We start from the raw sequence: 23,745 nt of genomic DNA on the forward strand, positions 1-23,745 counted from the left end.
GCAACAACCCCCTTTTCATACATCGATCCTGTCTATATTTAGCAACAATAAGCACAATATAATAGCACATTTGCAATAGTGAAAGAGAAATACAACGAAGATTAAAAAGAGGTGCCAAGGTGCAAAATAAGACCTGGTGGCCCATGCCAGCAATGATAATCGGGTAACAGGCAAGAATGCGACGACGAATATATATGCCTTGTAATCTAATTGTATCCTGACTCCTAAGACCACCCAAAACTAGCTAGCTAGCTAGGAGCTTCACATTTTTTAGGGCAAATTTTGCTGCAACAACTTACAGGAACAATAAGCAATTTGAATGTCCAAAAAGATCTATCGGACTATGATGGAATGAATGATTTGACCAATGAATATTCAATTCTTCTTTCAGTTTTAATTCGGAATCGAATCACAAAAATTCATTCATCCATCATACAACAGTAACTCACAAGATTCTAGTCTAAAAAACTAAAGCACAGCTCAAAATAAAAAATTATCGGAAGACTTTACCTACCCATACATGATATTAGGGATGCTTGATAAGTGCAAAAACAGAACTGCAAATTAACCAAAAACCACAACATTGAAGAATCAGAACAATTCATATGTAACAAAAAATTAAAATAAATGAAATTCCAAGGACATTGAAAATTATAACAAAGCAGCGATCAATTGATGAAAAAAAATTCTTACTTCTTGGTCTCCTTAAGCATCTCAAGTTGGTCACGCTTAATCGAGAGCTTCTCTTTTCTATATGTCTCTTTGTCCCGACGCTTAGCAGAGACATGATAGAACAGAAACCCAGCTGACCCAGCTGTCATTACAGCCGCAGTGATAGGCAGAATCAAATTTTTTGAGCCAGCATCATCCATGTTTGTCCTATGAGAATTTAGGTTTCGGATTTAGGGTTCACTAGCTAATATAGGATTCCTTCTCAAGATAGCCTTTCTTCACCACTGGGTTTCCTATTGTTACTTTTTTGTACTTTTGGTAAGAATACCTAGATCATAAGTTAAGGATATAGTTTTGCGTACGAGTATGATAACACATTTCAGACTGAAATGAGTGGTGTGTAATTTGAAAACACCATATACTTGAAGGGTTCAATCTACTTTAAGAACGTATAAAAGTAAGATGCCTTTGATGATCCCCAGACTCTCTCCTTTGGATTCCGAAGATTATGACAAATTAGCCATGGCTGTAGGTGAATTTCTTATTAGCAGTCTACAAAAGGTTTCACAAGCGACTCAGTACCTATACTAAATGCAGGTTTCATCATTTGGTCCCAGGGGTTTGTTGAACGAAATGCTTTTTAGTATATGGTAGGAAGGAAGAAAAGGAACATAGAAACGACTCGTTTTGAAGTTCCAGTCTCAGGGCTATCGTGTAATATCATGGAGAGGTTAAAGATAATACATAAAAGAATGGCATTCTTGAAATCATTCCTTCTTCTTGTTTAATCTCATCTTTGTTTCGACGTCTCCACTGTAAGGTGCAACATGGTAGGCATACTGCTGGAGAACAGAGAAGACGACCATCTCAAGACATACCAAGACATTCTGAATAGCTTCTTCAATGTGCTCCACATCCAACCAGAAATGATGAGATCGAATGATACCGATAGCAGCTAATATCTCAAGGACCACTCCCTGCAGATTGTTAAACACTTATCATTTGATAACAAGTAAAGCAAGGTCGGTAAGAGACGACTAGTTTTAAAAGAATCTCTAGGCAGTATTGCACTACGAACCAACTAACTACTTGGGCCAACCTTTGGCCAAAAAAATAAAAAATAAAACAACACTCAGTCTTAGATGAATCCCTAAATGGTGTTCAATCAGTTAAATAAGTCAATATTCACTCTTTGAAGAACAACTAAAAACTAAATGGTGTTCAAATTTCCACTCTCAACATGGAATTGCTTCCCCCAGTCTAGAACCACAGAATATTAAAAAGACTTGAAGTGCAATAAATTCTATACAATTGCAATTCTGCCAAATAAGGAGAGGAGCTCAAAACAAGTTATGACCTTCGTCCAAAAGACTAAACCAACCACTCAAAGTCAATACTGAGGGGATTCATATCATCGTCTTTGGTGTCTATATATATCTATGTTATTCTAGATCCTTGTAAACATTTTTTTAATTTGGGGCAGCATATATAAATCAGACATGCAAAAGAACTGAAGAGGTTGATAAACTATACCTGCCAAAAGCAGAAGAAGACAATTCCCTTGATGCACATGAACTTTGCAAGGGGTTTATGTGGTTCCAGTTCCTTTGGAAACACATGGTAAAACACAACCAGAGAGTACAATGCCAATGAAACGGAAACATTAAGAATGATAGTGAAGGTCCAGCTCAACCAACTGGGATAAACTCCAAGTACTTGTAGTGTTATCATCAAAACAGAAAAAACTGGGCGGATGACGACGAACTGCCAAGTCCAATATTTGAGTAGCTTCAGGGTTTGGTGGTTTAGCCGAATAGTGTGAGGCTGCAGTTAGTTAAGCCACAATTATTCTTAATTATAAATAGATTAACGCAAAATATTATATGAAGTGCTTTTAACTACAAAGAGAAGCTTATATATTCCATAGTGTATGTTATCAGGAGCCAGGACCAACATGTTCATTGTATTGGCTTGGCACAAGAGTTCACCAATCCACATAAGATCCGTATCTTTACTTTAAAAAAAAAAAAAAAAAAAAAAAAAAAAAAAAAAAAAAAAGAGAGAAAAATTCAAGCCCTGACATATGACATATGCATAGAAACTCTTAGTAGGAAATAGAACGAGCATGAGCTATGCCATACCTGAAAAAGAGTCATTGGAAAAGAGTGGTGGATTTCTCTTCCTTTGATTTCGTCTGGCACAATACTTTTGCTTATAGATATGTTCAGGTAACTATACATTAGAGCCAAGAACTTAGCAATCACCTGAAAGTAGAACACAAGAACTTAGGAATTCTGACAAGCCATAAGAGAACAAGGACAAAGTCATAGTTCAGTTGAAACCACTAACCAGAGCCTCATAACACTCCTTAATAGAGTCTAAGAGCATGAAAACTGCTTTGCTTCCTTGAATATCCAATAAACCTACAAATGAGTCAATTGCATATAGTGGAGCCATAAGAATGATAATTATTATAGCTTTCTGTTCCTTTGGGTTCTTCCAGTAAAAGAGATGTTGCGACAATAACTGGACTGTGAAATGCATTGTGAGCATCACACAACCAGCTGATCCTAGCAGGGTCAACTGCCCGCGATCCATTGTACTCAAATCCATTATGCAGCAGTGAAATGGAAGCCGAGGTTGGAATCTGCCCAAAGAATGTTAAGTGAGCTTCAGATTCTACAGGTTAACTTCATTAGTGTAAGGTACTAATTAAACAGTCACAGATAGCATCTACAGGAGCAACAATTCAAAAAGACATTTGCAATGTTCATACATCATCCAGCGAGTTACACTTCTTCATATTAGCATTCAATTGTTCCGGTTCTAAGCTTTCAATTCCATCCATCTAAAAACTGAGCCTAACTGTTAATATAGGATACTTCCTAACATAATTGAATCTCTCACTCACTCCAAGTTTTCACCCTGCAATTGGTTTTTGCCAATGCACCAATAAAATCAGACATCAAGGTCTTAACTTTCTCAATTACTACAGATACCCTTTACCTAAATTTTCGATTTCATGAAAGGGGGTATGTTAAAAACCAGTTCTTGCATACACCCATGAAGATTTTCAGCTCAAATTTACCAAAAAAATCACACTCAAGAAACCAGTTCTTCCTTAAAAACCCATAACTGATCGCAAGGAGCATTAAGCAAGCATGAAGTATAGCATAAACAAACATCAAAGAGTTCCAGATATAAAGTAGTAAAGCGCTTTAAAGGGTTGATTGCAATTTATAAGAACAGGGGAAAAAACGAGTTGGGTAAGCAGCAGAAACTCACCGAGTCGTGGATGAATCAGAGTTTACCAACCCACTTCTGGGTTTTTTTTGGTCAATACCCACTTCTGGGTTCGAACAACCCTCGAAGGCTCAAAATCTCAAATTCAAGTTGGCATTGAATTACTAAGCAAATAGGTGCCTGCTGCCATTGGCTGGTTTTTGTATTTGTATACGTGTTCGTATTAGCCAATCATCGTATTGGTATTTGTAATCGTATAAAACTCGTAAACACAAATGAGTATTCTTCATTTTTTTTTTTTTTACTTTTTATAGATTAGTGTAATGCCTAGTTATACTTAAGTGTGATTAAAAATAAAAATAAAATAAAAAAATTTTCCCGTGAAAATGCCGACGACTTCATGATGTTTGATTTTAGATCTCCATAATTGAGATGATCATTTTTCAGTCTCGTGGTGTCTTTTCGAACGTAGATTATTTTATAATACATTAATGTATCAATACATTAATAGACTAGTTCGACATAGAAGTAGACTAATTTGATATCAAGTCAAGTTAGTCTACTTATGCATGGATTGATTGTACATTTATGTCAAATATAGTGTAGTTAATGTATTGATACATTGATATACTAAAAAATTTATTTGAATGAGTAAATAATAATTGGACTTGGATCCTCTGAAGTTAATTTACCTAAATTTCATAAAATCCTAATCCTTCTTCTAATCCAATGAATTTAATTGTGCCACATAAGCTAACATTGTTTTTTGGACTTCTCTTCCTCTCAAATAAATCTTAACGTCGTTAAAATACCACAACTCCACCAAAAAACAAAAACTTAGAATGCCAACTGAATTCCATCTATCCTCTGATTCCCCTCTATCGTCTTTTTCTCCTTCTCCTTTCTTTTTACTCCAATCTGTCTTTCGGAATCAAAAGAGTTTTGCAAGTGAAAAGGACCTGAAGGTTGAGATGAAAACTCTCAAAAGGTATTAGAAGGGTTTGACATTGAAATCTACCTGAAGCTTATTGGTTTAAAGCTGATGTCCTTCTGTTACCCATATTATGACTGTTTAGGACTTTGATCATTGTTCGTGGATTTGGGGAAATGAGGATAGTAATGACCGACTTCTGTTTTGAAATGGCATGAGAATTAAGGCGGTTGCCATATTTTATATTAGGTCGTATTTCATGAAACGATTCGGTGATCATTAGCATTTGTGTTGTCTGTTCCCTAGTACAACTGCATTGGTGGCAAATCCCAGTTCGTCAGCTCTTCATTAGTTTGGTTTTTTTGTTTTTCGTCTTCGAGTTAACGGCCACGTTATGAAAGTTGGGAAGAAAAATGATTTGAGCTGATGTGGCTATGTTTTAGCCATTAAATCACTTGGAAGCTCCAGATTTTAGTAAATTTACATAACTTCACACCCTCTGCACTGCAGAGGAGCCAGATCCATAATAATTCCTATTTGTATTGTTCAAATGCTTGAAGTGTACATTGGGATGGTGATGAATGGTGTACGGTATGAGCCCATCAGCAACTCCTTAGAACACAAATTAGCAGCTGAGAGGGCTCAGTTTTTCTATATCAACTGGTATTAACTATGAAGTTGTACACTGGTTCTCAGGCATGGAAATAAGAGATCTCACGCTGGAACTGAATGTCCTAAAGTGATCATTTTATCTTATTTTGACTACCTATATGTTGTACATTGGTTAGTTGATCGGCCTTTGAACCTGTTATCATTACTTTCTAGCCTTCTTTATAATCCAAGTCATCCTTTTCCAACGAGGCACCCTACAATTTGTAGTTTGTAAGTCTCAACCCCAATATGAATCTTCGCTGGATTACCATACTTGTTCATGCACTCGATATGCAATGAGACTTTCAAGGGGAAGACCACTGAGTCTAATATATTTTCTTTTTATTTCTTCTTCTTGTCTTCTAAAGTATTTATGGTTGAAGTTGGGTTATGTATAGGTCCGTCAGTAGCTCCTGTTTGTATTGTTCATATTTGTAACATTACAAATGTTTGAATAGAACCATCCTTAAGTGAAAGCATTTAAATTACACATTATAATAGTGTTAATGTTATTCCTAGGAGCCTCTCTAATAGACTTATACTCCACCATTAGAATAAATCATAATGCAGTACAAATTATTAATAACCAATTCGGAAAGCAAAGACTCTATTTCAAGTTCAACCAGGAAATAAAGCTCTCTAAGAGTTCAGTCCTGTATTATTAGTACAACCACTAAAAGAGTTTGAAAAGAGTAGTCATGGCTGATTTCAATAGTTAGTTCCTCTCTGATTTCAATAGTTAGTTCCTCCTCCATCCTGCATATGACATCGAACTGCTTTTAGAAAATATAGTAGAAAGAGCAAACTGTTTCTACAATCACAGAAAATAAAGAAAAAAATATTAAATTTGCTTGGCGATGTATTACCCTTTGCAGCATTACGAAATTTGGGTCCAACGGATTCAGGAGCTTCCGCTGCATTGATATTAATCGAGTCCAGCAGTATAGTCTCCTTGCCATCTGAATGACAAAGGAAAGGGTTCATCGAATCAAGAAACAAATGCGAGTCCAATGTGTGTATGTTCTTTGATGTAATTCCGGAAGTCAAAGAGTGTAGCAACATTTTTTCTCAAAAGAAATGGTTATGGAGATAGTACGTACCTAAGCTATAACTCCTTTGTAGTTGATTGCTCCCACTGTTTGATATGATAATTTCATGCCAAAAACAAAATCAGAGTCAGCAGCGAGTACCTAATTTTGATGCTGGTATAACAAGTTGTCTTAAAACTGTGGTTTATATAGAAGGAACATTTGAAGAATGTGAACATGAAAGCGAACATAGCTGAATCATCTGTGCCATACTAACCTTGGCCTGTGAAGCAGTTCTGCAGGCAGAGAAGTTATCATTGGCATCTTTAGAGCTGGACAGTTCCAAATTGTTTCGCGAGAGTTCCACTTCATTTCTCCATTATAGATGCATTTTAATTCTTGCAAATCAACCAATACTAACTCCTGTAACTTTGGAAGAATTGCAGGGTAGACATTTGGCTCTTGTGACTCTATTACAACTTCTATCATCTGGCATCGTTTGATGGAGATCTCTAGGAGCTCCGGGAAGTATTGCAGCATCTCATTGTTGAATAAGTAGACCAAACTTTCGCAGTCAGAGATACGGATGACCTTTAGGTGTTTCAGACGAGGTTTAATCATGTCATCAGATTCTTCTGGCTCTATCAAGCTCACGATCTTTGGACATTTCTCGACTAAAATGGTTTCAAGGTTTGGAAGATTCCCCAACATGTCAATGGTGAATAAATGGACCAAACATCTGCAGTCACAAATGTTAATGACCTTCAGGTTCTTTAGATGACAATTAACTTGCAAGCAAGGTAGATCCTCATTGCTTATGACATGCAGTCCGGATGTGTGTTCTGGGAGTGAGACTGGTTCTCCATTCACAAGGAAGTTACCCTTGAAAACTATGCTGTTTTCAAGTAACTTTTCTTCACAAGAGCCACCCACACCGAACCTGAAACTGGGCGGACAAAGATGCTTATCAACATAGCTAACAAATGTTTCTGCATTTAGGAAGTTGGCATGGAGAATAGCTAAATTTTGGCAGGAGCTCAGCTCGCTGATATGTGCTCCCTTGGTTGATCCCCAATAAAAACCTGAGTCATTAATTAGCATCAACAGTTCTTCCAGATGTGCTAATGCAGGTGCTAACTTAGATGGAAATATCTTCACATTGGTGCGAGATATGTTTAGGCGAATAAGTTTGGTCATTTTCTTCATCCCGGCTGGTAATTCTGCTACAGGAGTATCAGAAAGGTCAAGAACAAGGAGTTTCTTGGACTGTTCCAAAGAAGGTACAGTTTTTAGGTTGCGACAATGATGCAAGAGAAGTGCACTCAGTTTTGTCAATTTAGAAAAAGATGACTGTGGAAGGGAAGTGATATCAGTGTAAGAAAGGTCAAGAACATTGAGATTAGGCATACTACAAAAGAAATTCTCATGCAAGTATAAACCTATGGGGTTATGCTGCAGAAGTAATGTGGTTAGCTTGGGCCATTTGGGTTCTCCCTGAAGAAACTTAAACTGGTTTCTCATCAATGAGGCTCTCTCAACATCTTGAAGCCACTCCCCTTGCAAAGGAAACATTTCTAGCTCTTCTCCAGCTTTGGTGAGAAACTGAGGGCTTGTTTTGGTCAGGTGGATTGCCATATGCTTAGCTAAGCTGCGCATCTTAATGGATTCTTTGCCCCCTTCTTGACTGACTGTTTCCAGAAGGTAAGATGTTGCGAGCTCATCGAGGATCTCTTTTGCTTGTATCATATCTTCTATCCTTCCATCTCTCTTTCTGGTATCTAATAAACCCTCCCAAAACCAATACTCCACCAACTCTCTTTTTTCAATTTCATGGCCAGACGGGTACAATGCACAATAGAGGAAACATTGCTGAGCTTCTTTACTCAACATGTCATAAATATGCTTCAAACGAGTAAATGCCCTCTTAGTCATGCTTTCTAAACGAACTGGAGAATCCTTCAGCTTAGTCAAAGCTGTCTTCCATACTTTATCAACATCATCAGAATCATTGGTCATCAATTCTTTCAAGTTTCGTGCCAGCAAGATAATTGTGATGGGAAAACCATCACATTCATCTATCATCTCCTTTGCAATGGCTCGAGTATCCTCCCCTAGATTTGAAAATTTAATTCCAGCTTCACTCTCAAACAGTTCTTGTGCCTCTGCAGCAGATAAAGGTTTGATCTCAAACTTTTTATCAACGTGGATGTCGCTGCACACCGGAAGTGATCTGGATACAATTATAACCTTGCAGCGATTCTCTTTGTTTGGCCTTGGAATGCCGATTGCCTCAAAAGAGAGTTCTGTCTGCATATCATCCAAAATGATCAGAAATCTTAACTTGGCCAAGGCACTTGCCAATGCATCATCTGCACTACTTCCATTTTCCTTGTGAAGATCAATTTGTAATTTATCTGCAATCTGCTTCTGCAGATCCTCAACGGATGCTTTGGTTGATCCGAGCTCATTCTTTACAGTCACAAAAAGAACCTTATCAAAATGGCCATTTCCTGTGCTGTTATCATCATCTTCCTCCTCATGTAATATCAGGTCATTAACTTGCGATACAATATTCGACTTGCCTAAACCAGCCATTCCATAAACACGTATCGTCCCAACCTCTTCTCCTGATACACACTTCTTTATCTCTTCAACTGTAGCATTTGCCGTCTCCCCCATGAGCTTGCTTCCGCGTATCATTTTCCCAACCACATCAGACCCCTGCATATTAATGAATTTTTCGCCTTCGGTTATTAGTTCAACCAACCGGTCAATTCTTTCAGAAATTTGTTTTCCAGCTTTATACTGTGACCTATAGTTGGGTAGACCACAGCAATACTTCTTATGTATACTCTCCTCAAACTTCCATGCAGCAGCTTCCTTGATAATATTCTGTGTCTCTTGCAACCACTCAGAACTTCTCACAAACTTACGCACCACCTTCTCCTTAGATTCCTGATCTACCTTACTCCTTTTCTGTTCCAGCTCATTCAGTTTAAGTAACAGAGCACGAAGCTTTTTTTCTCGTTTCCTGAAGAAATCATATTTTTCCGTAAGGGGTACACGAAAACAGGGTGCCACCAGAGTTACAGCTACGGTTAGGCAACCAAAAACGCTGGAAACAAGTGCAATTGTTTCTGCAATGGGGAAATATACTAGGGTGAGCTGATATCAGTTCATGTCATCATAGTTTAAGTAAAACCAATACGAACTCATGTTAAATAGCAAAACTGCAAAAGCAATCTGTTTTGTTCTTACAAACTTGGAGCAAGTTTAATGAATTAGATTGGCTGTTGACATTATTGTAGGCATATCAGATCATTAGTTCTGATGTAATATACAACTCGTAACTTAACTAACTCTTATCTACGAGACATGCATAAATGATTCAGGAGAGTTACTTCCAAGTATAACGAGAGAAAGACTGAGAAAGCTCTTGAGTTACGAGGAGAGTTAAATTGAAGTTGTAACGAAGTTGAAAATTATAGAAAACTCTTAGCTGGTATCATACCTGCCATTTGCAACTCGTTTGAGTCGCTGTTTCACATCTAACCCCAATGCCAGGTTTTTACTCGGTCATGAACTTCAGAGAAGAATGAGAGCTGCCCCAATGATAATACGTTGAGAGTAAAAACAAATATCAGTAGTGAAAGAAAAAAGAAAAACAAACAACTTTTGGGAGTCCCACCCACCAACTCGATCCATGTTGCTTAGTTACAGTTGGTGGATTTCTGTTCACATTGTAATGAGGAAGAATGCTACCCCAACTTGTCAGTACAATGATAAATTGATTCAGAAACAATGAATCTAGATACAGTATGGTTAATTAAAAGCTAGAGCCACAGAGAAATACATTAAAAGCAATTACAGCAGTTCACAGAAGAAAGTCAGAAAAAGCACGGTAACATTAACCACTCAACCAACTGACAAAGAGACAGATATTCAACCAAACTCCTAGCTAGCTTATTCATACCCGGTAAAAACAAAATAACAAAGTAAAATACTTTTCAACGTTAAAAAGTTGAAAAACCTTGTACTTGGAACTTGGAAGAACTTGTAGGGAGAGGCTTGTTTTGATTCTCATGGGACTATAAATAAAAAACCTCATCTGCGGAACATTTTTGTTATCTGTAAGCACTCGTACTGGTTCTGTGCATCTTGAAATGTCTAAACCAAAATTCATGAATACAAGCATTATGAAAACAAACCAACCTGAGCTTTTTCTTGCAAACAACAAAGTATTTCACTTTCAGCGATTCATCAACTGCAACTATAAGTTGGTTAATAAATAAGCATGAGGATAACGATTGATATTTAAATTGCAGTCTCCTTTTCAAATTTGAAACCGACAGCTCTTTAATTGAAAACGAAAATGCAGGGTCATTTGCCAACTTGTTACTATAATGATAAATTCATTTAAAAAAATAAAAATAAAAATGATAAATTAATACAGAGACAATAAAATCTTGCAGCAATAAATGCCCAGGATATTGTATAGATGATAAACCACTTAAGCCCACTTCATAACACCAGTTTAACACAAGGAAGGTTAGGTTGGTCAGGACTCAGGACTAGCTAAGACACATGCATGTGGATTAAAGCTAGAGTGAGGTAAACCTTCAGAGGAGTACTGTTCTGGTAAAGAGAGTCTCTTTTATTGTCTGCTGCCATCCACAATATGCCTCAAAACTTTCCAAATATTTCAGTTCATTATTGTTGGAATGGTGCATGGGAGAATGATATAAGCAAAAGATTATGCAAGATTGATGAGGGGTCCTGAGTTTGACTCATGGATAACTTTCTCTTTTTAGGTAGCCAAAAAGGGTAGTAAAAACCAAAAACAGCCTTTTTAGTTACATTAGTTATTAAAATCCATTATTAACATAGAAAAACCAATATGATGAGTAAAGAAATACCTTGTTTTTTAAAGTAGTACTATGCCCTTCGGCTTTGGTATTTCAACAAGCAGCACTTCCTCTGCAACCAATTACCAAAGTGTGCCAAATACATATATATCAGTGCATCCCCAAATGGCTAAACCAAAATTCACTTTACCAACCTGAGCTCTTTCTTGCAAACAAATAAGTATTTCACTTTCATCGATTCACGAACTGGAACTATAAGTGAGTGATTAAATAAGCATGAGGATAAGTATTGACCCAAAATGGCAGGGTCATTGTTATTTGTTATTTTTAAGAATATTATTCCAGCTTAGCAGTGGTCTGTCTTTAAGTCTCCTTTTCACACTTGAAACTGACAGCTCTTCGAAAACGAAAATGCAGGGTCATTGTTAATAATATTATTTCGAACTTGTTACTATAATGATAAATTGATACAGTCAATGATTCTTGCAGCAAACAATAAATGCCCAGGATATTATATGGATGATAAACCACTTAACTCCACTTCATAACACCAGTTTAACATAAAGAAGGTTGGGTAGGTCAGGATTGGCTAAGACACATTATACTATATACGAAAGGCCGGTTTGGGTGGGTACTGTTACTACTGTTCATCAGGTCTTGAAAAGTCGCTTTTGCCCTTGCTTTTGGATTCATGTATACAAATCTGGAAGCCTCTATCCTTTGCTTTTGGATTCATGTATACCGACCTGCAAATCTGGAAACCTCTATTTACGCCGACCTATTCCACCGACAAAGCCCTCTATCAACATCTTCGAATAGAGCATGGAGCCACTATATATACCGAAATTCGGTGATTGTTTCAGGTTGCCACAGAAAGTGCAGAAATCCATCAAGCAAATAATCGTAGCCCACCGGTGTACACCCTTCTACTGAGTTACTGAGCCAAATCTTTAGAGTGAAATAGAGAGAGAGAGAGAGAGAGAGAGAGAGAGAGAGAGAGATTCAGGGAAGGGGATTATCACCTCATCATCTCAGTCTTTCTGAGCCGATTTGCCTTCGAATTTCTGGGTTGTTGTTATCAGTTTTTGATTTGATCTGTTGAATATTTGGGCTTTTCTATTCTGATGTTGTTTACAATCTTGATATGATATATAGTGAAAGGGAGATAGTTTTGATAGAGTTTTTGTTGTGGTTGGTTTTGAATTGATAATATGAGTTCTTGAAGTTTCAACCTTTATTGCTTTGGATCGTTTGTCATTTCGTTTGTTTAGATTTTGGTGAAAGACGTATGAGATTGAATAAAGTTACTGTGATTAATGAATCAATTCACATTTTGGTTTGAATTTTATGTGCTTCCCTCTGATCATTTTCGTACTTCTGAATCTGTGTAATCATCTATGGACCATAAAGATCCAATCTTGCCTTCCGTGTTTTGATGGCTTCACAGGTTCTTAGTCATCTTTTTCGTTTCAATAGGTGTGATCACGTTTTGTTTCTCCTAATTAGTTTGAGCCATTATCTGGAATGGATCTATTTTTTCAGTTGTCCTAATAAGAGACTTCTATTTATCATACCCTCTCCAATTGAATTTCTGTACTTAAGTTTTTGTTGCTGCAAATTCCTAGAACAAATGTGCTATATGAGGAGAAGCGTGATTTTGGTTTTATGTTTAGATGACTCATCTGTATTCAGTTTTGGTTTTTTGGTCCAAACTCTTGAATATAGACCCTAAAACAATATGCTAAACAATGTGGAAGAGTTTGGACCGCTACTCATGACTATAATTACTGTTAGGAAGCGAAACCTGGTCCTAATTCTTCCCTATAGACTGGAAGAGAGGTAGAGGGTTTTTAGGTACCATTCTGTTTTCTCTTTTTTTCTCTTCTACCAGTTTCTTTACGTTCATGTCTCGATCTTCTTCTGTGTTGATTTCAATGATCTTTTTCTGTGTTGATTTGAATGATTTTTATTTTTATTCTAAATAGAAGTTTAGGTTATGGCTTTCTTGCCTTTGCTTTTGTTCTAAGTTTCTAACCTTGGAATTGATTGTAGGCTATGTAGAAATACTCCTCCTTCTTTCTTCATTTCATGATCAGACTAATCAGCAAAAGAAGAAGAGGTTTCATTTTCAGCCAAGGCAAAATAAGAATTGGGGTTCTTTTCTTGGTATTAGGTGTTCTTCGATTATGTCGTATTGTGGTTTTCATTGAGTTATTTGTTTGTGAATTTTATGCGACACTAGATGGTGGCTCACTTGATTTGATGGCTTCAATTGTATGATGCCTATTTTCTTTTTCTTTTTTTTCTACTGGTAAGTGATAAGATTGTGAGTTTGTGATGACGTGATCAGAGATGTATGAACATGCCTATTCTATATATTCTAAAGTTACTAACTGATGTATGAACATGACCGAAGAACTCATAGATTACAGTAGAAACAAATAGAAGAAACTCAGGTTTTTGGAGAATATGAATCACAGTGGATTTGCCGTAGAACTTATGGGTCTGTCTCCTCGAGCAACCGAGAGGGATGTCTATGATTCTTCATTTTTTCTCCTTCTCTTGCTCAATTGAGAGCATTGAAATGGTCAGGTATAGATGAGCAATTTGTGTGAGAGCTCATAATTTTACCTTATTTTTTTATTTCCGGTAAATCATATTTTTGTTGTTTGGTTTGAAAAATTACAGATCCAGTGAATGTGCATGTACTGCCTATGTGACGTCCAAGGATCCGTACTCTCATGAGACTGCTTGCTTGCTCAGTGCGAGTCTTTCCTCAACTCTTTGCCCTTTATGTAGTGATTAATATGTTTGCTTTGGTCAGCTTCAAATGCTGAATGAGAAATAATTATAAATTATAGTTATCACAAATTGATTGTAAGTCTACCATTGGTCATTTTTATGGCATAAGAAAAGATGTTGCTTTCATTGGATATTTGTCTAAATAAAACTAAATGGTAACTCCCAAAACTATTGATTTCCGAAAAGTAGATTTGATGAACTAAGCCTCACCTTGGCTAATAATGGCTGATATGTTCGCATCAGTTGAATGAGATAGTAGGTAGTGGTTGCTGCAGATAACATGTTATGGTAGTAGATGTCAGCATAACTATGTTTTTCATTCAACCTCTGGGTTTCTTTCATTTTGTTCGAAATTTTTGTTTGTCTTTAATTGGACAAATTTAGTTTGAATCCATAAGAACAGTGATGGTTGGAAATGTGGCTATTGGCAGTGAACATCCCATAAGGATTCATAGGAGGTATCAGGCTGCATGTCACAATGGTTTACAATTGCTTTAGCCTACTTTTTGTATCTTCTGTTAATGATTATGTCTGGGATTTTGGTTTACTTCTTAATGTCATCCTAAATGGTCAATTATCGTACTAAGCTATTAAAATCTGATTTGAGTATCTCCTAGGCTACAGTACATAATACAAATGGAAAACAAGAAAAAGATAATATGTAACTTATACTCTGCAAGTACAATTTTCGGATCACTTAATTTTACATATTCCTCGCTTCATTTAAAGATCTTATTCATCTTTGTTAATCAAACCATACGAACGAACGAAATCTGCAACTAAGTAATCATTGCGTAAAAATTCTACCTGCAGCAACGCGCGGGAAACATTTCTAGTAATTACTGTTAGGAAGCGAAACCTGGTCCTAATTCTTCCCTATAGACTGGAAGAGAGGTAGAGGGTTTTTAGGTACCATTCTGTTCTCTCTTTTTTTCTCTTCTACCAGTTTCTTTACGTTCATGTCTCGATCTTCTTCTGTGTTGATTTCAATGATCTTTTTTTGTGTTGATTTGAATGATTTTTATTTTTATTCTAAATAGAAGTTTAGGTTATGGCTTTCTTGCCTTTGCTTTTGTTCTAAGTTTCTAACCTTGGAATTGATTGTAGGCTATGTAGAAATACTCCTCCTTCTTTCTTCTTTTCATGATCAGACTAATCAGCAAAAGAAGAAGAGGTTTCATTTTCAGCCAAGGCAAAATAAGAATTGGGGTTCTTTTCTTGGTATTGGGTGTTCTTCGATTATGTCATATTGTGGTTTTCATTGAGTTATTTGTTTGTGAATTTTATGCGACACTAGATGGTGGTTCACTTGATTTGATGGCTTCAATTGTATGATGCCTATTTTCTTTTTCTTTTTTTTCTACTGGTAAGTGATAAGATTGTGAGTTTGTGATGACGTGATCAGAGATGTATGAACATGCCTATTCTATATATTCTAAAGTTACTAACTGATGTATGAACATGACCGAAGAACTCATAGATTACAGTAGAAACAAATAGAAGAAACTCATTACAAATCAAAATTCTGTTTTGCTTATTATTCTATTAGTTTTTATGTAATACAGTTTCTATTAGATTATCTATATATTGTTCTCAATTTTTTAAACTGATACCAGTTTTTATCTTCTACAGATTCTGTTTGCCCTGCAATTTCACATCTAGGTGATTAATTAAAACAACTTCAAGGTATGCTTTTGATCTATCACAATTTCAAACTTTTCACTACTGATCTATAGCATCTGCTTTGTACTCTTAATTTCAATAGTTTCTTCCAGTAAAACTAATTATCTACCAATGTGTTTTTTTTTTTTTTCTTCACAATGATGTAAACTTTAGGCACTTAAGTGTCTATGAATCTATAGTTTAGTTCATAGATTGTTTTGAGTTCTTCAGATTTATAATAATTTCTATGCAAAAAGGTGTGTGCGTGGTTCTCTGAGCGCTGTGCTTTTTTAGATTGTTTGCTGTTATTGTGAAGTTGTATGCGTCTTTAGGCATGTCAATTTTAGTGTTTTTTGTGGATTTTGGGTATAAAGCTAATATGTTGGCAGTTGTATTTGTTCATTTATAAGTTTAAATGCCTAACTTTCAAAATGTATAAGGCTGACTAGGACTTTCCCCACAGTATATCCTTAGTTCTTTATGTTTGTGTTTCAATGGATAAGCAAGTTAAGCATCTATTTATTTGATGCTGCATATTTATGTGTATCTAGCTAGCTTACCTCAGCTCATTCACAACAAAATTCAAGGTAATATAGTTGAGCTATCCTTTCCTGTTTTTTCCTCTCCCGTGAGGATGAAACAAATTTAATTGAGCTTTGATGAGGAGGGTCAAAAGTTAAACAATTTCATCTGATTTTAATAAATTATGATCTTCTGTTCACTATTTATCATTTTTGATTTTGTTTTTGTAGTATTTTAGCCCTAAAAAGAATTCAGAATAATGTTTAGTCTATTACTAATTTCTTTAGCAATTATGATTAGTGTGTCTATTATAAGGAGTAATCATTTATCATTTGTAACTATTATGTACTTTTAAATGCAGTTATGGCACCAAAGATGAGGCACAGCAAGATGAAGAGATTATTACAAGAACATCAGGCTGGAGATCATAATGATAGAGAAAGAATGCAAGAAATGTATGATTATCAAAATCTTTATACCAGTGTAACTAAGGCTGAAGGTGTTGTTTCCAGTTTAGATTAATTATTGAATCGTGTTCCATTGAATGAATGCTTTAGCTGCAAAATCAAGCTAACTAACATTTTTTAGATTTTGTTTACAGGATTGACTGAATCAAGAACTTCTCAATGCAACAATGTTGATGTATTTCAGCATCAAAAGAAACGATTAAGAAGTGATAAAGGAAATGTTACTGCAATAGAAAAGGAGCGTGTGTTCAGCAATCCAAACTCAAACGTTTTTGCCTCAGGTATATGACACATAATCTGTACAATTGGTTTAATATGACGAACATTAGAAAACACACTGAAATAAATAGTATTAATTTCTTTAGATTGATTTTCACGTGTAGAGGCACAACAGTGTTTAGAAAACGATTGTTCTCAATTTGTGCGTCCAACTGAAATAAGAGGTTTATTTTTTGTAATTAATAATCAGTTCATGTTTTTACAATACAAATAGCCTTTATTTCTGGGGTTAATCGTTTTCGCCAAATTTGGTGTTCAGGTCAAGCTACGTATTCAGTTGGGCAAGCAGTATATCAAAGAAGTAGACAAGGTAATTCATACTTGATTTCACTTACTATTTTGAAATAATAATATTATATGAATTGCTGACAAGATATCAAATTTTGATTACAGTATCAACTGTGACGTATGAAGATTCAGGTGATAATATTCATACATGCTCCTACTGTAACGCATCTTTTTGGTTTGGAGAGGCGCTTAAACGATCATCATCAAATGAACCTCTTATTTATACAAACTGTTGCAAGAAAGGCCAAATCAAACTTGAAAAGCCAAAGCCAACACCTGCTTTTCTTGAAAAATTATTGGATCCAAATAATGGTTTAGAAAGCCGACTTTTCAGAGAGAATATCAGAGTTTATAATTCAATGTTTTCTTTCACATCAATGGGAGCAGCAATTGATTATAAAATAAATACTGGATCAGGACCTTATGTTTTTAAAATTAGTGGTCAAGTTCATCATTTAATGGGTTCTATGTTACCTTCAAATGGGGAATGTCCTAAATATGCTCAATTATATATATATGATACAAAAAATGAGGTTTTAAATCGTCTTAATGCTATTGATCCTACACATGATAATATAAATATTAAATTAGAAATTATTGAAGGACTTATTAAAATGTTTGATGAAATTAATGAATTAGTGAAAGAATTTCGAACAATAAGGGATAAATTTGAAAATCGTTCATTACCTTCATTGAATATGACTATACTTAATCGTCAACTTACTGATAGTAAACAATATGAAGAACCAACAAGTGAAGAAATTGGTGGTTTAATAGTCGGTGATATTGGAGAACACAATTCAAATAGAGATATTATTATCGAATTAAATAGTGGAAAGCTGCAACGTATTTCTAAAATACATCTAAAATATATGTCACTACAATATCCAATACTTTTTCCATACGGTGAAGATGGATATAAAATAAATTTACAAATGCACCAAATTGGAGGAAGTTCCACACAAAAAAGACAAAAAATATCAATGCGAGCTTACATTACATATCATATTCAAGATAGAAATAATGAAATAAGTACTTTATTAAAAGGTGGACGATTATTTCAACAATATTTAGTTGATGCTTATGCAACAGTTGAAGAAGATCGCTTGGATTGGATTAGAAGGAATCAAAATAATTTCCGAAGTGAAACTTTTAAACATCTTTGTGCTGCTGCTTCAGCTGGATTTAGTAAAGGTCGTGACCTAGGACAAAAAATTATTCTACCGAGTTCTCATACTGGAAGTCCTAGAGATATGATTAACAATTATCAAGATGCTATGGCAATTTGTAGACAATACGGTAATCCTGATTTATTCATAACTTTTACGTGTAACGTAAAATGGCCAGAGATAGAAAGATATTTAAAAAATATGCCTATATACAAAGTTGAAGACAGACCTGATATAATTTCAAGAATGTTTAAAATAAAATTAGATGATATGATAAAATATATCAAATCTGGAAAACCTTTTGGAGAGATTGAAGCAGATGTTCATACAATAGAGTTTCAAAAAAGAGGATTACCTCATGCTCACATGTTATTCTGGTTGAAAAAGGATTACAAATGTTATACAGCGACTGATATTGATTCTATTATTTCAGCAGAATTACTAGATAAAAACGTTAATCCCGAGCTTTTTAAAGTTGTTAGTGAATTTATGATCCATGGACCTTGCGGAGAAATAAATCCAAAATCTCCTTGCATGCGAAATGGAAAATGTTCTAAATTTTTTCCAAAACCATATAATACAAACACTATATTTGAAACAAATACGCCTCCAATATATAGACGTCGAGAAGATCATGCAAAATTTGTGGTAAAAAATAATGTACATATTGGAAATAATTTTGTTGTCCCTTATAATTCAAATTTATTATTAAGATATAATGCTCATATTAACGTTGAATCATGTTCTCAATCAATGTTAATTAAATATTTATTTAAATACATTAATAAAGGTCCAGATCGAGCCCGACTATTGCTGCATGATGACTTAAATGATGAAATTACAAGTTATTTGAATTGTCGTTACTTAACTCCTCATGAATCTGTATGGAGATTATTTGAATATTCAATTCATTCTCGACATCCAGCTGTACAACATTTGCATATTCACATGCCTTTAGAGCAAAATATTGTATTTAATGAATTTCAATATGTTCAGTCAATAATCAAAGAAAAAAGTACAGAAGATACTACGCTTACTGGTTGGTTTAAAGCGAATTCTATTTACCCAGACGCATCTAAATTAACTTATACAGAATTTCCAAGCAAATTTGTTTGGAACAATCGAAATAAATGTTGGACACCAAGAAAACAATGTCAGACTATTGGTCGAATAGTACATGTACCACCAACTTTAAGTGAATTATATTTTATGAGAATGTTATTAAATATTCAAAAAGGTTGTCAAAATTATGATGCAATAAAAACAATTAATGGTATTACATATAATTCATATCAAGAAGCTTGCCAAGCTTTGGGATTATTAGGTGATGATAAAGAATGGACTGAAGCACTAAGTGATTCTTTATATACTGCAACGGCTTCTGAAATCCGACAACTCTTCGTTACGATAATTTTATTTTGTGACGTTGCAAATCCTGAAAAGTTGTTAAATCTGTTTTGGTTAAATATGTGTGATGATATTTTGCATAACACTAGGATTGAAGTTGGAAACCCAAACTTAATTTTGTCAGAATCAGAACTAAAAAATAAATTATTATACGAATTAGAGCAAATGTTTAATAAATCATCAAGCTCACTTAAAGATTATCGATTGCCAATGCCTAATGTAGATAAAATATTAAACTTAAATAACAGATTGTTAAAAGAAGAATTAGATTATGATTGTATTCGATTAAAACATGAACATGCAAATTTAGTTAGTCAACTAAATGCAGGTCAAAAAATTGTTTATGACGAAGTAATTAAAGCGATTAAAGAAAAAACATGTAACACATTTTTTGTTCATGGTCATGGAGGAACCGGTAAAACATTTTTATGGCATACAATAATATGTAAATTAAGATCTGAAGGAAAAATTGTTTTAGCTGTTGCTTCATCTGGAATTGCTTCATTATTACTTCCAAAAGGTAGAACTGCTCATTCTCGATTTAAAATACCTTTAACAATCAATAATTCATCGATATGTCTAATAAAAAAAGGTACCCATCTCGCAGAATTGGTTAGTAAAACAGAATTAATTATTTGGGACGAAGCTCCAATGTCTAATAAATATTGTTTTGAAGCATTAGACAAATCTTTCCGTGATATTATTATCTAATCCAAATAAATTGGAAACTAATAAACCATTTGCCGGTAAACTCATGTTATTAGGTGGAGATTTCAGACAAATTTTACCTGTTATTGCAGGAGGAACTAAAGAACAAATAATTGAAGCTTCATTAAATAGTTCATATCTTTGGTCATCATTTAAAGTATTTCATTTAACAGAAAATATGAGATTATCAAGAACAAATTTAACTAATGAAGAGAGAATAAATATTTCAACTTTCGCAAATTGGCTATTGGAAATTGGAGAAGGTTGTATATGTTCAATTAATGATGAAAATGATATAGATACATCTTGGGTTGAAATCCCAAGCGATCTTCTTATTTACAATTACACAAATCCAATAGAAGCTATTTTCCTTGCAATTTATTCAAATTTCAAAACTAATTACGATAATTTTAATTATTTAAAAGAACGTGCAATTGTTACACCTCGAAATACCACAGTTCAAGAAATAAATGATTACATTATTAATCTATTGCCAGGCGATAAAACAACTTATTTAAGTGCTGATAGTATTTTATTAAATTCTGGAGATAATGAAAACATTAATGCCTTATATCCAATAGAATTTTTGAATAAACTTGAATTTAATGGATTACCATCACATAAATTAATTTTAAAAATTGGAATGCCCATCATATTATTAAGAAATTTAAATCAAATGTCTGGCTTATGCAATGGTACAAGATTAATAATAACAAAATTATTTGATCGATTAATAGAAGCAAAAATATTAACAGGAAATAATATAGGTCAAAAATGTTTTATACCAAGAATTGTTCTTACTGCATCTGAAAATAAATGGCCATTTATTTTTAAAAGACGACAATTTCCAATTAGACCATGTTATGCTATGACTATTAACAAAAGTCAAGGTCAATCATTAAATCAAATTGGTATATATTTACCAGAACCTGTTTTTACACATGGACAATTATATGTAGCACTTTCAAGAGTTACTTCAAGAAATGGGTTAAAAATTTTGATAAATAATAATAATAATATGCCAAATACATATACCAAAAACATAGTATATAAAGATGTGTTACAAAATTTATAAATAGAACCATATGTAACATTGTGTCACTAATAAGTCTCTATATATTCTATACATTGGCTATCAATTCCAGTCAAAATCGAGCAGAGAAGTGTCTATGATTAATAAAGTGAATAAGACTTCTACCTTTGCTTATCACTATTTGGAACAATATCTAAAACATGATACAAGCTCTGTGTACAACCTCTTGACTCAGTGTCGTTGACTTCATTTTGTACTTTTTGAATGCATTTGAATGAAACTCATTCAGTGCATTTTCTCTAGCTGCAACTACTGTAATTTAAGTTTTTGGACAAATGCAGCTAGCTAATCAGCTAAAATGTTTTGTACAAGTATGACTGGAGTTACCAACTTTTTGAACAAACTCCAGTAAATATGTGAACAAACCTGTGGCATTGCGCGGTTGATTTTCAATAAAAAAAATTCATTATTTCATTAAACTATTCATTAATAACAATCAATTCCGCAGCAAAGCGCGGCACTATTTCCTAGTGTTGATTAAAGCTAGAGTGGGGTAAACAGCCCAAGAGGGTTAGCCAACTTAACCATAAAGGAAAACCATTAAAGCAATTACAGCAGTTCACATTTCACAGAACAAAGTCAGAAACAGTAGGATACCATTAACTACTCAACCAACAAAGAAACTCTAGCTACCTACTCAAGCTTCAAGTTTCATGTATGGTAAAAACTATACAGAAAGAATGTAAAATAATTTTCAAAGTCAGAAAGTCGATAAACCTTGTAATTGGAACTTTGGAAGAACCTGCAAGGAGAGGTTTGTTTTGGTTCTCATGGGACTTTTAACAGGCACCTAATCTACAACAAAAATGTTCCAAATATTTTAGCTCATCTACAACAAAAATGAGCTTTCTTTTCTTCTTGAGCCCTGATCATGGGTAGAATTACTGAAACTTTCTACCATTTGCAATAGAGCAAAACTGAGATGGTACATAAGACTGAAAGACAAGTTGACGACGATTTACCCAAAACTTGAGGGTCGATCATTTTCTAATAGCTCTCTGGTTCTAGAACTTAAAGGTTTTCCAAATTCTCTCAAATGCATTTACTTTGTTATTTTAGAGGTCATTCTTTTATTATAAGAGAAGGATAAAGCCAGAGACCAGACTTATGATAAGTTCATAACATAACGGTTCAATTTGGTTTGGTTTGGACCTCAAAAAATCAAAACAAACCAATCCATCAAAGCAAATCTCGCATCATACCTACCATCTGCAACTCATTTGAGTCACTCTTTCACATCTAATCCAAATGCCAGGTTTTCTGAGTCATGAACTTCAGAGAACTTGGAAGGAGAGGCTTATTTTGGTTCTCATGGGACTATTAACGAGCACCTCATCTGCAACAAAAATGTTCCAAATATTTCAGCTCAGCATTGTTCATATGGCCTAATAAGCCTAAATAAAATGAACCCATTAAAGTTATTACCCAAAGAAACGTACCCAATTCCCATAAAAGTTGTATGAAACCAAACCAACCTGAGATTTCTTCTTCTTCAGCTTCAAAGAAATGATCATTGGTTAGAAAGAAACTTTCTACCATTTGCAAGAGCGCAAAAGTGAGACAGTATATAAGACTGAGGACAAGTTGATGACGATTAGTTGGGGGTCATTTTCTAATAGCTCTATGGTACTGGAACTTAAGGGTTTACCTGTACCTCTCTAAAATGCACTTACTTTGTTACTTGTTTTTGCCACCACTCTATGATAAATGCAAGCACACTGAAGAACTAAGCTATCCAATCATACATACACATCATACGTGGACACTTTAAGCCACATTGTCCATTAATTAAACAAATTCATCATGGAGTACATATTATTCATACAAGTCACTTTGGGAAAGCAAAGAGTCTACATCAACCAGAACAAATATAGGCCTTTCTATGCTTGGTGTTACTAGCAATACATTATGTATATATGACTGGAGTTTGGTCCTGTATTGTTACTATGAGATAATTA

At 34.5% G+C, this 23,745-nt stretch overlaps 3 protein-coding genes across 3 annotated transcripts; 1 reads left to right on the plus strand and 2 right to left on the minus strand.

Annotated features, from left to right (window-relative positions):
- Positions 1–1,178: 1,178 nt before the first annotated feature.
- Positions 1,179–4,113, minus strand: LOC112165614 (transmembrane protein 184C). The gene is made up of 5 exons (XM_024302192.2): positions 3,958–4,113; positions 3,022–3,319; positions 2,814–2,936; positions 2,206–2,496; positions 1,179–1,649 (listed from the first exon to the last, which is right to left on the minus strand). Exons 2-5 carry the CDS (start codon positions 3,283–3,285, stop codon positions 1,440–1,442), a joined length of 888 nt encoding a protein of 295 aa, XP_024157960.1. The 5' UTR covers positions 3,286–3,319; positions 3,958–4,113; the 3' UTR covers positions 1,179–1,439.
- Positions 4,114–6,026: 1,913 nt separating this feature from the next.
- On the minus strand, positions 6,027–22,733 carry LOC112202948 (probable disease resistance protein At4g27220). The gene is made up of 7 exons (XM_024343992.2): positions 22,505–22,733; positions 11,442–11,502; positions 10,037–10,127; positions 6,803–9,662; positions 6,598–6,632; positions 6,364–6,456; positions 6,027–6,253 (listed from the first exon to the last, which is right to left on the minus strand). The coding sequence occupies exons 3-7, from the start codon at positions 10,041–10,043 to the stop codon at positions 6,237–6,239; spliced, it is 3,012 nt and encodes a 1,003-aa protein (XP_024199760.2). The 5' UTR covers positions 10,044–10,127; positions 11,442–11,502; positions 22,505–22,733; the 3' UTR covers positions 6,027–6,236.
- LOC112202949 lies at positions 12,241–19,537 on the plus strand. Its single transcript, XM_040505686.1, has 10 exons — positions 12,241–14,267; positions 15,006–15,101; positions 15,825–15,878; positions 16,406–16,441; positions 16,738–16,875; positions 16,978–17,124; positions 17,227–17,286; positions 17,382–17,432; positions 17,516–19,461; positions 19,505–19,537. The coding sequence occupies exons 5-10, from the start codon at positions 16,740–16,742 to the stop codon at positions 19,535–19,537; spliced, it is 2,373 nt and encodes a 790-aa protein (XP_040361620.1). The 5' UTR covers positions 12,241–14,267; positions 15,006–15,101; positions 15,825–15,878; positions 16,406–16,441; positions 16,738–16,739.
- Positions 22,734–23,745: the final 1,012 nt, after the last annotated feature.

Source organism: Rosa chinensis, chromosome 5 (genome assembly GCF_002994745.2).
Source record: "Rosa chinensis cultivar Old Blush chromosome 5, RchiOBHm-V2, whole genome shotgun sequence".
In the NCBI taxonomy this organism is placed as follows: domain Eukaryota; kingdom Viridiplantae; phylum Streptophyta; class Magnoliopsida; order Rosales; family Rosaceae; genus Rosa; species Rosa chinensis.

Bases quoted from the DNA above. Each gene is read 5' to 3' on its own strand.
- LOC112202948 (XM_024343992.2), bottom strand. The intron at 6,633-6,802 runs GTTAGTATGGCA...CATATCAAACAG, and splicing joins GAACTGCTTCACAGGCCAAG to TGGGAGCAATCAACTACAAA. The intron at 6,457-6,597 runs GTACGTACTATC...TTTGTCATTCAG, and splicing joins ACAAAGGAGTTATAGCTTAG to ATGGCAAGGAGACTATACTG.
- LOC112165614 (XM_024302192.2), bottom strand. From the start codon at position 3,285: ATGGATTTGAGTACAATGGATCGCGGGCAGTTGACCCTGCTAGGATCA. The intron at 2,937-3,021 runs GTTAGTGGTTTC...TTCTACTTTCAG, and splicing joins AGGAGTGTTATGAGGCTCTG to GTGATTGCTAAGTTCTTGGC. The intron at 2,497-2,813 runs GTATGGCATAGC...AACTAACTGCAG, and splicing joins TTCCAATGACTCTTTTTCAG to CCTCACACTATTCGGCTAAA.
- LOC112202949 (XM_040505686.1), top strand. From the start codon at position 16,740: ATGGCACCAAAGATGAGGCACAGCAAGATGAAGAGATTATTACAAGAA. The intron at 17,125-17,226 runs GTATATGACACA...TTTCACGTGTAG, and splicing joins CTCAAACGTTTTTGCCTCAG to AGGCACAACAGTGTTTAGAA. The intron at 17,287-17,381 runs GTTTATTTTTTG...TTTGGTGTTCAG, and splicing joins GCGTCCAACTGAAATAAGAG to GTCAAGCTACGTATTCAGTT.